General features: G+C 40.4%; 1 protein-coding gene across 4 annotated transcripts in view; it reads left to right on the plus strand.

Moving 5' to 3' along the window:
* Nucleotides 1-1,092: 1,092 nt before the first annotated feature.
* CUL2 (cullin 2) overlaps nucleotides 1,093-13,807 on the plus strand; it is a 46,416-nt gene continuing 33,701 nt past the window's right edge. For 2 of the 4 annotated variants that reach the window (XM_068673528.1, XM_068673531.1), the window contains exons 1-4: nucleotides 1,259-1,392; nucleotides 3,876-4,014; nucleotides 7,251-7,353; nucleotides 9,175-9,269. In XM_068673528.1, the coding sequence (XP_068529629.1) occupies nucleotides 3,896-4,014; nucleotides 7,251-7,353; nucleotides 9,175-9,269 (317 nt within the window). In that variant the 5' untranslated portion in view covers nucleotides 1,259-1,392; nucleotides 3,876-3,895. The other 2 variants (XM_068673530.1, XM_068673529.1) reach the window with 2 other exon arrangements.

The following is a 13,807-nucleotide window of genomic DNA, read 5'->3' on the forward strand; positions in this document are numbered from 1 at the left end:
GATAAAATACGTCTTTATTCAACATGCGTACTTAGGCTTGCTTTTGCATAACTGAAGAGTTGGACTTGACATTTAAGAAAAAAATGGTAGCCCTTGTTTTCCACAGCCAAAGGGAGAAAAAAAAAAAAAAGAAAGAAAAAGATATTTAAGCATTTGATGTCACTGGGTGTTTACATGCATGTGTAGAAATCCACCTTGGCTACATGCCAGGCCTTAACAAGTTTGTTCTGGAAGTTACAAGAAGTGTGAAAGAGTTTTAAGTCACTATTCAGAAAACAACCTCACTGTACCAGCTGTGTATTTCTGCAAATGCTATTTACACTTGGGCAAATAGGAAAAGAAAAAAAAAAGTATTTGAATAGCATGTGAAGGAGGATCCAGGTATGAAAACCACCTTGAACAATAGCAGCAGCTGTGTGGCATTTCCATAATTAAACAAACAAACATGCGGGCTGAAATCAGACACAGGTTTCCCTCTGGCAGGAAACACTATGCATAACAGAAAGGAGAAACTGGAATTATAAATGTATTATATCTTGAGCGTTGCATGAACTGTGTTAGCAATTGCTACGCTGAATTTTGTATTTTTTCCTTCTTCCATAGCACTGTTTGATGGGTTTTGTTGTTGTTTCTTATTGTCTTCCTATTCTTCACATTCCTGAACTTCCTGAGGAAAAAAAAATGAAACAACATCAAACCCTCAAAATTTATAGCGAGCTATTTCTAAGCGTTTCTGGACATTGATGCATTTTAGAAAGGGAAAAAAGCGTTTTGTGTGACGTAATGGTAACTCATGAACATGAAACTAAGGGAAAATATTAAGGAGAACATATACTATCTTAAGGAGTTACTAGTCATTTGTGAGCTGGTAATTGCTAAGGGATCTCTTAAGGCCACAAAAGGGATCGGATTTATTAAAGAGAAGGAATACAGATGTATTAAAGAGAAGAGGGTGGATGTTTAGTAACGTCAGGACCGGGCTCAGGACCGCTGCCCGCCCATCCCCACAGAGCGCCCCAGCCCCATGGCGGCCCCGGCGCATGCGCAGCGCGGGCACCGTCGCCCATGGAGGCTCCCCCCACGGCCCATGCGCGGCGCGGGGCCTTGCGGCCCGCCGTGCTTGCCGTAGGGCGGCCCGTACCAACTGGCTCCCCTCGGGCGGGGGGGGGGAGGCGCGGCCGGAAAGCCTCGGTGTACCGGGAGCCGCTGCCCGCCGCTTGTCCTACCGGCGGCGGAGCGAGCCAAGAGCGTAACGGCGACAGAGGGCGGTGGGCGAAGCGGGTGAGGCGGCGGCGGGAGGGAGGTGAGAGGAGGCAGCGGGGCCGCGCCTCACCCCCGGCCCCGTCAGTGGGGGCGGCCGGCGGCGGGGCGGGGCGGGGCGCGAGCGGCTGGGTAATGGCAGCGCCGTGAGGACGGGGCGCGGGGCAGGGGCCGCGGCCGCGCGGCGGGGAGCGGGGGCGGCGGGGGGGCGCGCGCGGCGCGTGCTCGCGGCCGCCAGGTAAAGGCCGCGCCGGGCGCGCCCCCGCCGCGCTGAGGGGACGGGGCTGGGGCCGGGGCCGCGGCGCGGGGCTGGGGGGTGGCGGCGGGGCCGGACCGCGGGAGGGAACCGGGCCCCCTCCTCCCTTCCCGCCCGCCTCCCCTCCCTGTGGGGGTCCCGGGCTCGGGGGGGCCCCGCTGGGCGCTCCCCGGGCAGGGCCCTGAGGGGAGGGAGCGGCGGGGCCCGGCCCCGCCTGGTTTCGGTTTGGGGCGGGTGCCCGGGGGGTTGGGGTTGGGGTGGGGAGCTTGGGCTGCTGGCACCCAGAATCCTGGTGTTGTACGGAAAAAATTACGCCAAATTGGTTGATTTGTTCATAAAGGTTCGGTTCGTGTTGGTTTAGAAGTTATAAGAGGTTACCAAGCTCTGCACGAAGCTGTTTAACCCCTCAGTGCTTCTCTGCTTACACCTTACGTGTTCAGCTGACCGTAAATACAGTGGTGCTGGTCCCGGGCCCTCTACTGAAGGGAAGAATTTTTCCTCAGCTTTCCTTCCTCCTCTCGGTTTTGCTTGAAGGAGCGCCTGGTTATTTGGAGATACCAAGAAGCGTCTTTTAGAGGGAAAAGCCTTTAACATGTAACACTCAATTAAGTGTAACTTCATTAACACAGCTGCTTCTTGGGGTTCTTACAAGTTTTATGGGCCATGACAACAGCTTCTTGGCATCATCTGAAAATATCCTTGCATTTCCAGGAGACAAACATTAAAGCTTTTAGAAAAAGACTTTCTTTTTCTCCTAGAAGAGAGCTTTGAAGTGGGTTACTTCTACTGAAGTTCATGTTTCTTTGACACATGCATCAGTTTGTGTTTTTCAGTTTACCTTTGGTGGATATCTGTTTATTTTGTCAATTCTCATTGATTTTGTTGCGTAATGCATTCCAACCCATATATGGCAGTAGGAGAAGGCTTTTTTTTTTAATTATCCAAAGCAGTAATATCCACGTTGCAAATATACCAACCTACATGTTGCTATTGAACTGAAAAGTGCATCCTAGAATCATTAGGGTTGGAAGAGACCTTCAAGATCGTCTGGTCCAACCATCGTTTACTAATTTTTATTTTTTCTGCTGGAAAAAAAAATCCTGTTCGTAAAGCCCAGGATAATACCACTTCCTGGGTGTTATTTGCTACTCAGTTTCTTTATGAAATCAAAGCAAATGTGGGTAGTAAATTGATCGCACTTCAAATGGAAATTGTTGTGTTGTAGGGTTTGGGAATTGGCCTTCTGAGGTTCCTGAGTTTACAGCAGTTAAGGAGCTTGGTTAACTAGTCAGGGTGATGTTTTGCAGATACAAGGTGTAGAAGTTGCGTTTGACGTGATTCTTATTTTCTTTAAACTGAGAAGCTGCATATTCTGCGGTTTGAAAATTGTTGTGTGCCTGAGAAAAACACAAAGGCAGAAGGGTTAGGGGAATAAGTTGGTCAGATAACCACCTTTTCAATATATTATTTGGTTCTTCCCCTTATAGACAACATGTCTGTAAGGGGAAGGCTTTTCATGCTAAAAGTCTGTTTGTCACTAGTTTTTTTTCCTTCTGACCATGAAAATGTGAGAATCAAATGAGAAGTCACCTGCCCATCTAAATAAAATGAGAATAAGAATCTTATTCCTGTTCTTTATCTCATGATGCCATCCTTCTGAGCAGGATCTGGACTCACTGTGTGTGTGGAATGTCACGTCAGCTCCTTGCTGGGTTGGGTGCATGGGACAGAGGCAAATGGGAACACGGAAGAGGCCTTCACAGTTTTTTGTCTTTCTCAGGATATCTTTTCTGAATTCCATTACTCTTCTCCTGGTTCTATTGCAGTAGTTTATTTTTTTGTTTGTTTCAATAAATCTCCAAGTATTTTTACATGAATTTGTTAACATGGCTTCTATATTTTCAAGCCATGTTGTATTTGAAGGAGTTTGCTGTTTGTCCTGCTGCATAGTGCAATAAGCTGCACGAGCTGTGCTTACTGCTCTGTGTTGTTTTCTTGTCATCTTGATCAAAGCTTTTGGGTTTTGTGGCTTTTCAAATATAACACCAACAAATGTGTTTCATGAAAGCTTGAGGTGAACATTGGCTACAAGCTGACAACAGTAATTTCAGATAAACTGCTAATCTGGTGAGCGCGTTTCTGCTCAAAGTTCTCTCAGCTACTGAGAAGCTGAAGCAGTCTGTGAGTAAAAGTGACCAAAAACCTGCAGAAAAGTCAGTTTCTTCATGTGGCGCTGTTGAATGGGTACCTCTGTAAAGTGATGAACTTTGAGGCATGGCGTAGTTAGATAAACTGGTGAAAAATCAAATTAAATGTATTTATTGTGCAACGTTGCCTGATGTGTTTAATTTTTCTACAGATTAACACTAAAGCCCCACGATGTCCCTGAAACCACGAGTAGTTGACTTTGATGAAACATGGAACAAACTTCTAACAACAATTAAAGCTGTTGTTATGTTGGATTATGTTGAAAGAGCGACGTGGAACGACCGCTTCTCGTATCCTTTAAGTGACAATCCTGGTAGGGTTGTGTGATGTGGCTAGCACGGAGCATGCCTGCGCTGTGTAACAGTTTCAGGGGTCTTGATCAGAAGTGCCTTTTCAGGTAGTGCCTGATGTTAAGCTCAGTGGAGACTGAGCTTTTGCTCGTTTTTACCATCAATATTTAGCTTGTGCTGTAGTTGTTCACAAAAGTACGTGTGTCAGTTTCCCCTATTGTGATAATGATTTTCTCTTACATGTTTAAGTGTGTGTGTTGTGAGGGGAGCATCTAAGACAGAGAATTCATCTCTAAACTTTGTTGGCAATGGAGCTGAGGTTGGTTTTGGTTTGTTTAAACATGTCTCCATCTTCTTTGTACTGTTAAACATTTCTGTAGCCAGGGTTTATAGAACAGCCTTCTTTTCTGCCACTGTTATTAGCTCCCTGGTCCTGAACAGTTAAGAGTGATTATTTTCGACAGATTTCTAGCTGTGATCATACAGGCTTACAGTTCACGTTATAACTGCACGAGTGATATTGTTGTAGTGAAAGGCTTGCATTTTATGTGTAAAACAGGCTTGTAATAAGATCTGTGTTTCAGTGAACTTCTTTTTGCAGAAGTAAAGCTGTGCCCTGTGTCTGCGCATTCATTACCCTTGTCAGTAGGGTGAATAATGAGAGAATTTTTGGAGGCTCAGAGCTGCTCCCCGGCAATCTGACTGAGTTGGATTTGATTATAAGGTGGAAGAATGGTTTAGACTTGTTTATCAGTTTTTTAAAATTCTGCTGGGTGGAAAAGGAAGCTTCCAAGAAGACTCTTAGGTAGAAGTTATTACAGCGTGACCTTGTTCTTTGTGCAGGAGCTGGGCTCTAAAGCCTCTTCTCTTTCTGAATGTGTTACTATTTCTTAGACTTGCTTTTCCATTTGCCTGTGACTTTGAGTCTGTGTATGTAAATATATAAAACTGTAGTTGCTCATAGGCCACACAGAATATGGTTGTGCAGTTGTATGGTGCAATAATCTTTAAGTGGCTCTTTCATTTTAAAACTTTTAATTAATTTCTGGGGGCATGACTCTTCGCCTTGTCTTTGAGTCAAGTTCAAACAATACTAAAACATTGGTGACTTTTTCATTAATTAGGTGTGCACTTCCATGCTTACAGATTGTGCTGTAGTAATTCTTCCTAAGCAGATTTTAAGAACCACATGTTTCAGTCTTTAACAAGTTCTTAACTTTTGTAGTGTAGAACTTTAACCATTTTAACAAGGACACCCAAAGTGGATTTTAAATTCAGAATAGCTGAATGAGATGTTGGATTGATTCCTCTTGTCATACTTCTCCACTTATAACTTCTTATGTAGAGACCTTGTACACAGGTCTGCTGTTTGATCCTCTTTTGGGATTTACTTCAGTTGATTGAGCATCAGGAGGCGAACACTTAAGAAGAGCAGACTCAGGAAGCAGTCTGGGAAGAATCATTTGGCAAGTAATTCTTTGAGAGATGACAGTAAGGCAGGCATTGTTAAATTCCTGGGAAGGTGACACTGCTAGTGCCGAATTTTGCACAGTCAGGAGCCTTTTGGAGTATTCTACATGGCTGACTGACCTGAGGGGCTGGTGTGATCTGTAACTTCCAACCTTAAATGCAGGTTGGTACTTCTGCTGCATTAACCAAGCTGTATGTTTTAACATAAACTGTTGACCAAGTTTAGAACAGCTCAGTGAAACTGGTAGCTATTCTGTACAGCTGCTGTGGAAGATTTTTCTTGGGTTTTAAATGTGTTTTTTTTTTTAATCTGAAATATTATTAATAAGTTTTAAATGCCAAGTCTTCCTACAACGTCTCTTGTTCTGTGATAGCTCTTTACTCTCTGCCAAATTTAATTTGAGTAGAGTGTTTCTAAAGATCTAGAGGGATTGTAAAATTGGTGTATGTATCTGACCTCTTCATAGACCTGACTTAAAAATGGGTGAGGAAACGTTGGTTGTTTACTCTATTCTTCTTGCTGCTTGATAAGCATAATGAAGAGATGACCAATAGCTTTGCACAACGTGTTAATCCAGGCTGTTTTATTGATTATAGCACCAGATGATCAGCGTACTCCCTCTGTAGTTGCAACAATGACATAAAGAATGAGCTACAGCAAAGGAATGTGATTTCAGTCTGCAGCACTGTTCTCAGAAGTGATTGCTTTCTCTTATGTGCTGCTTGAGACAGCTGAGGTCAGGCGTGGTACACAGGCTAGCAGTACTTTAGGCCTGAGAAGCTTTGCAATGTGCAGATTCATCTTCTAGAACTAATTCTTGCATCATTGCTTTCCCAAAACTCAAATATAGTGTTTTCTTTGTAACTGTGATAGTAATTTTATTGTTAAACATAGCTCGTCTTTAAACTTAGCTAATACCTGGAAATGCTAGAACAATGAGCTGAGAGCCCTGCTCTGTAAGGGTTAAAGAATCTTCTGGAAAAGATCACTTGAAAGACCATATGTCACTGTATTTAAACTGTGAGTCATCTCCAGCCACCTTTGACCTTCAGATCTCCTCAGCGGTTCTCTGTGGAAACAAGTGATTCTGGAGATGTTTCATTGTCCAGTAAATAAGTGACAGTTACATCTCTCCACTTGAGATACTATTTACAAGAATTTGGTTACTATGAACACCCAATACAATTTTAAGAGTTCGCTTCTAACTGTTCCGTTGGCTAGGGTGTGTTCTTTAAGTTAAGACACTGATCAAGTTGAGTAGGGAGTGGTAGTTTATAACTTTGATAACTGTACTTTGATAACTGCTGTCTAACAGTTGGACTTTTTTGGGCAGGTAGAACGTCAGGATCTTCCTGTAATTGTCTTGGTGTTTTTTCAGCTGTAGAACTGATTGTTCCACCAACCACACTGGCTGCAGATACAGAAGTATTTCAGATGAATGTTGATTTTCACTTTCAGATAATCATATTTATCTGTAGATGATAAATAAGCGGTAGAAGCCACGTCAGTGTGGAGCTGATAGAAGTTCCAGGATCAGAGCCCTAATGTTCCCTCAGCTTCCACTAATTAAAACAGAGATACTGATAATCAAAGCTGAAAACTTGCTCTTTGCAAATCAGGGATTACAGAAACTTCAGAAAAAGATCAATTTAATCCCCAAAACAAAAAAAACTCTAAAACGTGGGTGGGTAGTTTATGTGACCTTTAAATTTTGTTGTTGAGTTTTCATACTTCAAGCAGATACAAGCCTTGACTCCTAACCCAGAGACATTTATGCTCTGTGTGTGGCCTATCCTGAACCTCTTGGAGAGAGACTTTATACTGAGACTAAAATTTTTTTGGAAAATCATGTACGCCATTTGCACAAGGTAACCTATGCAGTTAATGATGTGTGTGTGGTTATTGTTTGTCCTTTTTTCACTTCAGGGTGGGGTTTTGTCTTGTTCATGTGAAGTTGTGCATATTTTCTGAGGTAAAATCAGAGGTGTCAGTGTTCTGGAGCCGGAGTATACATCTACGAGAGAGACAGATGTCTGGATACATCACAGACTTACTTTTCAAGCCAAGAGTGAATGCATAAAATTTGTAATACATATGTTTGTTCTTCTCTGTTCACTGCTTGTAATCGAATGAGTTACAGAAATGTCTTAATTTCCAGAATGTGTTACAGTTTGTCATTAGCCTTCTCTTCAGTTAAAAACTGCTGTAGCATTATGAGAGCCAACTGTGTATACTCGATGAAGGAAAAATGCTTGAGAGGGGAGGTGGTAATGGCAAATTATTTATTATGACATATAACAGTACTCCTATACCATTATAGCTGTAAATTAACATACATCATACCTGATGACACACAAATGCAACAGAATTGTGATTTATCAATGCATGAACAGTATCTCCTTGTACATTAGTAAAAAAAAGAAGTAAACTAGATGTCTGTCTGTCTTTGGTGAAGGACATATATATAATATATACATATGTAATCCCTATAGGGAGTGAAGAATTGCAAGTTCTGGACAGTATTGCTGAGCGGTTTATTGATGTTTGTTTGATCTTAAGTACCTGTATGTTGTATGTTTGACTGCATAGGCTAGACATCTTAATAGGTCAGTCCACTGGTTGCAGGGAGGCTACCTCTGATGCTTTGGCAGACTAAGTCAGTTCACAAAACTGGCAGGTAACTCAGTCACAAAGTTGTTTCTCGGTTATTTAGTGAGCTGAACGAGCTCACTTAGGGCAGTCAGGCACAGCAGAAGCTGTGGGAAGGAGTGGAAAGCATACATCCAGTTCTTAAACTGGCTATCCATCATTTGTCTTTGAAATAATTTTTCAAAATCTTTGTGAAATTCATACTACAGAGGAAAGCACTCTTGATTTGATCTGGTCTACTGGCTTTCCTCTTTTACATTGTTTTGGAACAGGCTTTGTTCCTTGAGAAAGTTTTAAATTGCAGTCTCTGGAGTTAAATTCCTAGGATCTTGTCTGCCTCCACAAATCGTACTAATTTGTTTAAATCTAAATTGTTAAACTATATTCTTTTGAAATATTAATATATTTTGAGAACTTTAGTATGCCAGCAACTTCTTAGATGATAAATGGCTGATGTTCCAAAGAATTTGGGCCTAGCTTTAAAGAACTTAAGCCGTGTTTAAGTTTGTATGTACCTGTGCTTTGTTAAAGTTGTTTTATTCCAGCATTATTGGTGAGTATGAGGATTTTTCAAATGAGTAATGCATACTGATTTTAAATAGTTACAGTGAGTGAGGCAACTCCTCCAGTGTGCATGTGGCTGCATGAGTTTAAAATTAGTTCATGTCAGTGGAGAAGTAGTTATGTGAGTTATCCACCAGCATATGCTGAGAATATGAACAGTCCTTGTTCAAGCCCGTGCTTTTGTAAGGACAGATAGAAAATTAAAGTATTATACAGATTGTCCTTGTAAAACACAAAATAAAACAACTTTGGCTGTTGCAGTTGACATATCAAAACTTCTACGTAATATTTGGTAGTTTTCAGATCATTGCAAAAATGTTATTTTCACCGTTATTGAAGCTTAGGTGTGGTCTTAGTTTTGCATCTGGGGTTGTTCCAAAACAGTAATCCTGTTCTGACTTTCAATTTATACTGTTTTCTTACTAACTTTACCTGTGTGTGTGTGCACACATGTGCACATCTGTCTTCCTTCACAGAGAGTTCTGGAATCTGAAGAACAAGTACTGGTTATGTATCACAGATACTGGGAAGAGTATAGCAAAGGAGCAGACTATATGGACTGCTTATACAGGTAAGTTTTGCAAATGAGTTGTTAAACTTCTGAGATTATTCCTGGGATCTACATATTAAACTGAAGAATGTTTAAAGACAGCAAGAGGTATATGTGCCCCAGGTGAGTTTTGCACAAAATGTAGTTATAGCAGCAGAACATAAGAAAACAGGAATAATGCTCCAACAGGTTTTTCTGTGCACTGCTCCTTACCACTGAAGTAATTATCCAAAATGATTCCTATAATTCTGTCATCACTAGCATAGCCTACTTTAGTTGTTTCTGATGTTCCAGTGCCAAATTTGTCAGTGCTAACCAGCCCTGTAGTGAAGCAGCTTGTAATACTAGGTAGTTTTCTACATGATGGCATTGTCCTGTTGAACCAGCATGGTTCATTTCAAACCTTGGCCATGTACCTTGGCAAAAACAGGCTCTCCTAGAAGGAAGAGGTATTTCTCACAAGGCTATGTGCTGTTGGGGTCTTTTCAGGTGGATGTGAAGGCTTCAGGTCTTAGAGGCAATGGAAATTTTTCTTTATTCCTTACAGAGAATTTCAGAAGCTAGTAGACTTTATACAGGCAATAAATTTCACTTTTTTTAGTAAATTATAGCCAAGTCTGCAAATAAAAATACAACTGCTCCCTGTTATTTTTGTACTTTTGATGTTGCCTGAATTGTGAGTGTTCTTTGCTACTAGTGATAGCTTAAGCATGTAAAACTGGCTCCTGCATGAACTGACAGAATTGTAACTATATTGAGATGTTTTGAGATATTCTACGACTTAAATTTTAGTTCCGGTCTGGCTGCAGTTTGAACATACTAGTGTCCATTATGGTTGTGATACCCAGCAAGTAAATGTAACTTACAAGGTACTGCTAATACTGTGTTTTGTAACATTAGACAAGGTGATGTAAGGATTTACAAGGAGCTTCAAGACCTTTACCACTGCTTGAGCAGAATTGTTTGTCACCTTGAAGAATCCATTAAATGACCTCTAGCAGACTGGGAATGGATGTGCTGGAGTCTGTCCTAGGCTTGCAGACTTCAGTTCCATAACACATTGCTGACCTAATGGGAGGATTGATAAAGGGGGGAAAAAGTCCCATTTATTGTGTAGGAATCTCATTGATTCTGCTTTGTGTAACAGTTTTTCTGAACTCCTGAGTGCTTCTGGTCCTAAACCAACAAATTAAAATACTTTTCTAGCAGTGTGCACTTGTTTTTACATTTTTTTAAACTTGTCTTATTTTTAAACAACCCAGGACTTGTTTTTCTCTAACAGTTACTGTGCACACACTTATCTGTAAGTATATATAAGATCAGTAACTGCGCAGTGATATTCAGTGAATCCAAACTTTTAAACTGTGAAGTTAATTTCACGTCAGCTCTGTTCATTCTAACTCTTCGGACTTTGCAAATAGTGTTTTGATCCAGAAAAATTACTTAACATCAGACATTCTGTTGGAAATAATTTTACCCTAAAGTTTAGTGGAGTTCTTTTGTATCTTCTTTCCTTCTTCTGAGATTGAGTTTTGTCATGTAGCATCTTTGAAAAGTCTTTAAAGGTATGACTTTATCTTCTATAATAAAACACCTTGTAATGGGAACTGAAAGACACTCTTAAGTGAAGGCAAGAACTAATTCAGTGCTTGATTAGTAGAGTCATAATAGCTTGCATGCATTGGAAGCACTTGATTAAGTGTTATGTCACTCTTTCATTTTCCAAGAAAATGTTTTCGCTGGAAATACCTTTGAAGACCACAAATAGATATTCTGTTTTTATAAACTAGTTGTTGTTTTCTTGTGTTCCTGCTCCCAAGAAGGTAGTATAAGGTAGTCAACTTCAGTTTTATCCCAGGATCTAATTTATATAATTCTTTCAGGAATTAAAAATAATAGATCTTTGAAGTTTATAATATTCTTTTATTAAAATTTGAATTCAATTTGAAAATTCAAATCCCACATGCTTGACTTAACACAAGATGATAAAACTGATGGAATAAGGAGTACTTGATGTTGACTAAACTGTAGGGTTTGTTATTATCAGCAGATTAACAATAGACAAAAGCAGTGCTAGTCATTGGGACTTCCCTGTGTCGTGCTACTGTAACTGTTTTCACAGGTAATTGTACAAATTCTGTTTCATGTATCATTATTTCAAACAACAGAGGGGGTTTCATACCCAGCAAATTGAATTTAATTTAAATGGTTGTTTGCTTTTTTTAAAATAATTTTTAAATTTGCTCATAATTAAGCATAAAAGAACACAATACAGTTTTTGCTTTGTTCCATGTTGTCTTTTTTGTAACACTTGTTACAAAATATGAATGAATATACCAGCATATTCATCTGAAGTAATTTTCAGATCTTGAGCCTTATCTAGATATTTTTCTCATTTTACATGAGACATCTTGCACACAATTCAAACTGACATTAGTTCCAGTCCTCTTCTCTTGTTTTTTAAGTGTTAAGAAGCTGCTGTTCTTAGACTTGCCTTCTTGCTTACTAAATATGTAACTTAATTAATACAGGAAAGATTTGAACAAACAATAAGTCCTTTCAGCATTTCAAACCTAACTTGAACAATATTTTTCTATTGAGATTTCAACTGAAAGGACTGCCTTCATTTTAAGCTATAGCATTTTGTAGCCTTTGGAAGTTTACTTCCACGTCAGGTATGTATTAATGATCTCATCGTGTTGTTACAACTGTTGGAGTCACAACACTTTTATTATCTGCAGTGCTTTGTCATGTCGAAATGGCTTTCATTTATTAGGTAATGCTCAAATTGTGATTAGATGACTTAACCCTGTTTTACAGGTCTGCAGACCAGTGAATAGTTCATCTGTGAATCAGAACAGATATGATTATGAAAATTTCCAGTGCTACGAACTTGTATATACGTATTGCTAGATATGTTAAAGCATCCTGCTTGTATAAAGCAGAGCGGTTCTGCTGCTTGTAGTGTAACTCTGGTGAACAATGCTTTTACTGAAACATGTAATGGTGACTTTTCCTTTTAAAAAAAAAAAAAACAACACAACAACAAAACACCTAGGTCTTAAAGGAACTTCTGAAGGTCATCCAGTTCAACCTTATGTTTGGAGTAGGACTAACTTCAAAGTTACTCTAGGTTGCTTAAGGCTTTTGTTGAGTTGAATTCTGAGCTCCTTCAGGGACAGATTTTGCAACTTTCTGTGCAGCATACTTAATTACTCTCATTCTAAGAAAATTTTCCATGTCTGGTGTGCATTGTTTCTTGTCTTTCCTCTGTGCTCCTCAGAGAAGAGTTTATCTTCAACTTTGGTATGTCTTGTGCTTGGGAAGTGGTGGTGTCACTGTCCCTGGGGGTTTTTAAGGGGAGGTTGGACGTGGTACTTAGGGATGGGATGTGGTTTAGTGGGTGATATTGGTGGTAGGGGGATGGTTGGACCAGATGATCTCGGAGGGCTTTTCCAACCTCAGTGATTCTATTTCACTGAGCTTTCTCTGGGCTCCCACTTGTAAACCTCTGTTGTATTTGGGTACTTGAAACTTGAACTAATATTCCAGGTGTGCTCTGGATAGTGCTGATGAAACAGTGGCATCCCTCCTCTTGCTGACATAGCAAAGGAAGTGGTTAATTGTCAACGCTGCGATGGCAATTTGCTGACTTAGTGCCCACCCACAAGCAGTGCTGTCTGCAGCTGGTCCCCAGGTGGATTTAGCAGCAGTGACCCCTGCCTTTCCAGTCTGACAAGTCACTCGCCTTGTAGTCCATGATCCTGCCCTTTCCTGCTTGGTTACAAGGATACTATCAAAGACTTTGTGGAAGGCCACACCAATGGTAAACGAAATCATCTGCTCTCCCCTCATCCACAGTCCCACTTCATCCTATTCCAAGTTACTCAGGCATGATTTGCAGTTAGTAAATCAGTGCTAGCTGTTCCCAGTCGCTTTCTTATCTTGTAACTAGAAATGACTTTCAAGTGTTCTCTGCCATTTTACCAGGGACTGAGGTGTGACTTCGGTGGCGTTTCCCAGATGCTTCTGCCTTTTTTTTTTTTTAATCATTAAGTGTCCTCTGGTTGTCATAGACTTTCAGACATGATATAGTGTGGCCTTGCAGTGGTGTTCCCTAGCTCCCTCAGGATGGTTCTGTACACCCCCTATCACAGACTTAGTCACATCCAACTTCTGTTTTTTAAGACCCCAGTTTGATGCTGTATTGCATTTCCAGCTCAAGAGGTAAAACCTCCTTAAGGATTGAGTGCAAGTAACCCTTTCTTTTATATATATAAGTTCAAATAATTTATTTTTAAGATTTTACTGTTTATTCTGTCACCTGTAGTAGGTATTTTTGGTGTTTTTTTTTTTTGACAGTTCTGTCATGTTACTGAAAAGCTTTTAAAAAAGCCCTTTTCCTTGGGAAAGAGTGTGTAAAGACTTTTTAAAGTGTCTTGTGGACTTTGGAATAATTTGTTTAGAGAACCCTTCCCCACTTTTTTGTTTTGTTGTTGACTGGGATGATGGTCCAGATAAAAAATCTTGGAGATTTTGCCTTTTTCAAAAGGCAGAAA

This window comes from Anas acuta, chromosome 2 (assembly GCF_963932015.1).
Source record: "Anas acuta chromosome 2, bAnaAcu1.1, whole genome shotgun sequence".
NCBI lineage: Eukaryota > Metazoa > Chordata > Aves > Anseriformes > Anatidae > Anas > Anas acuta.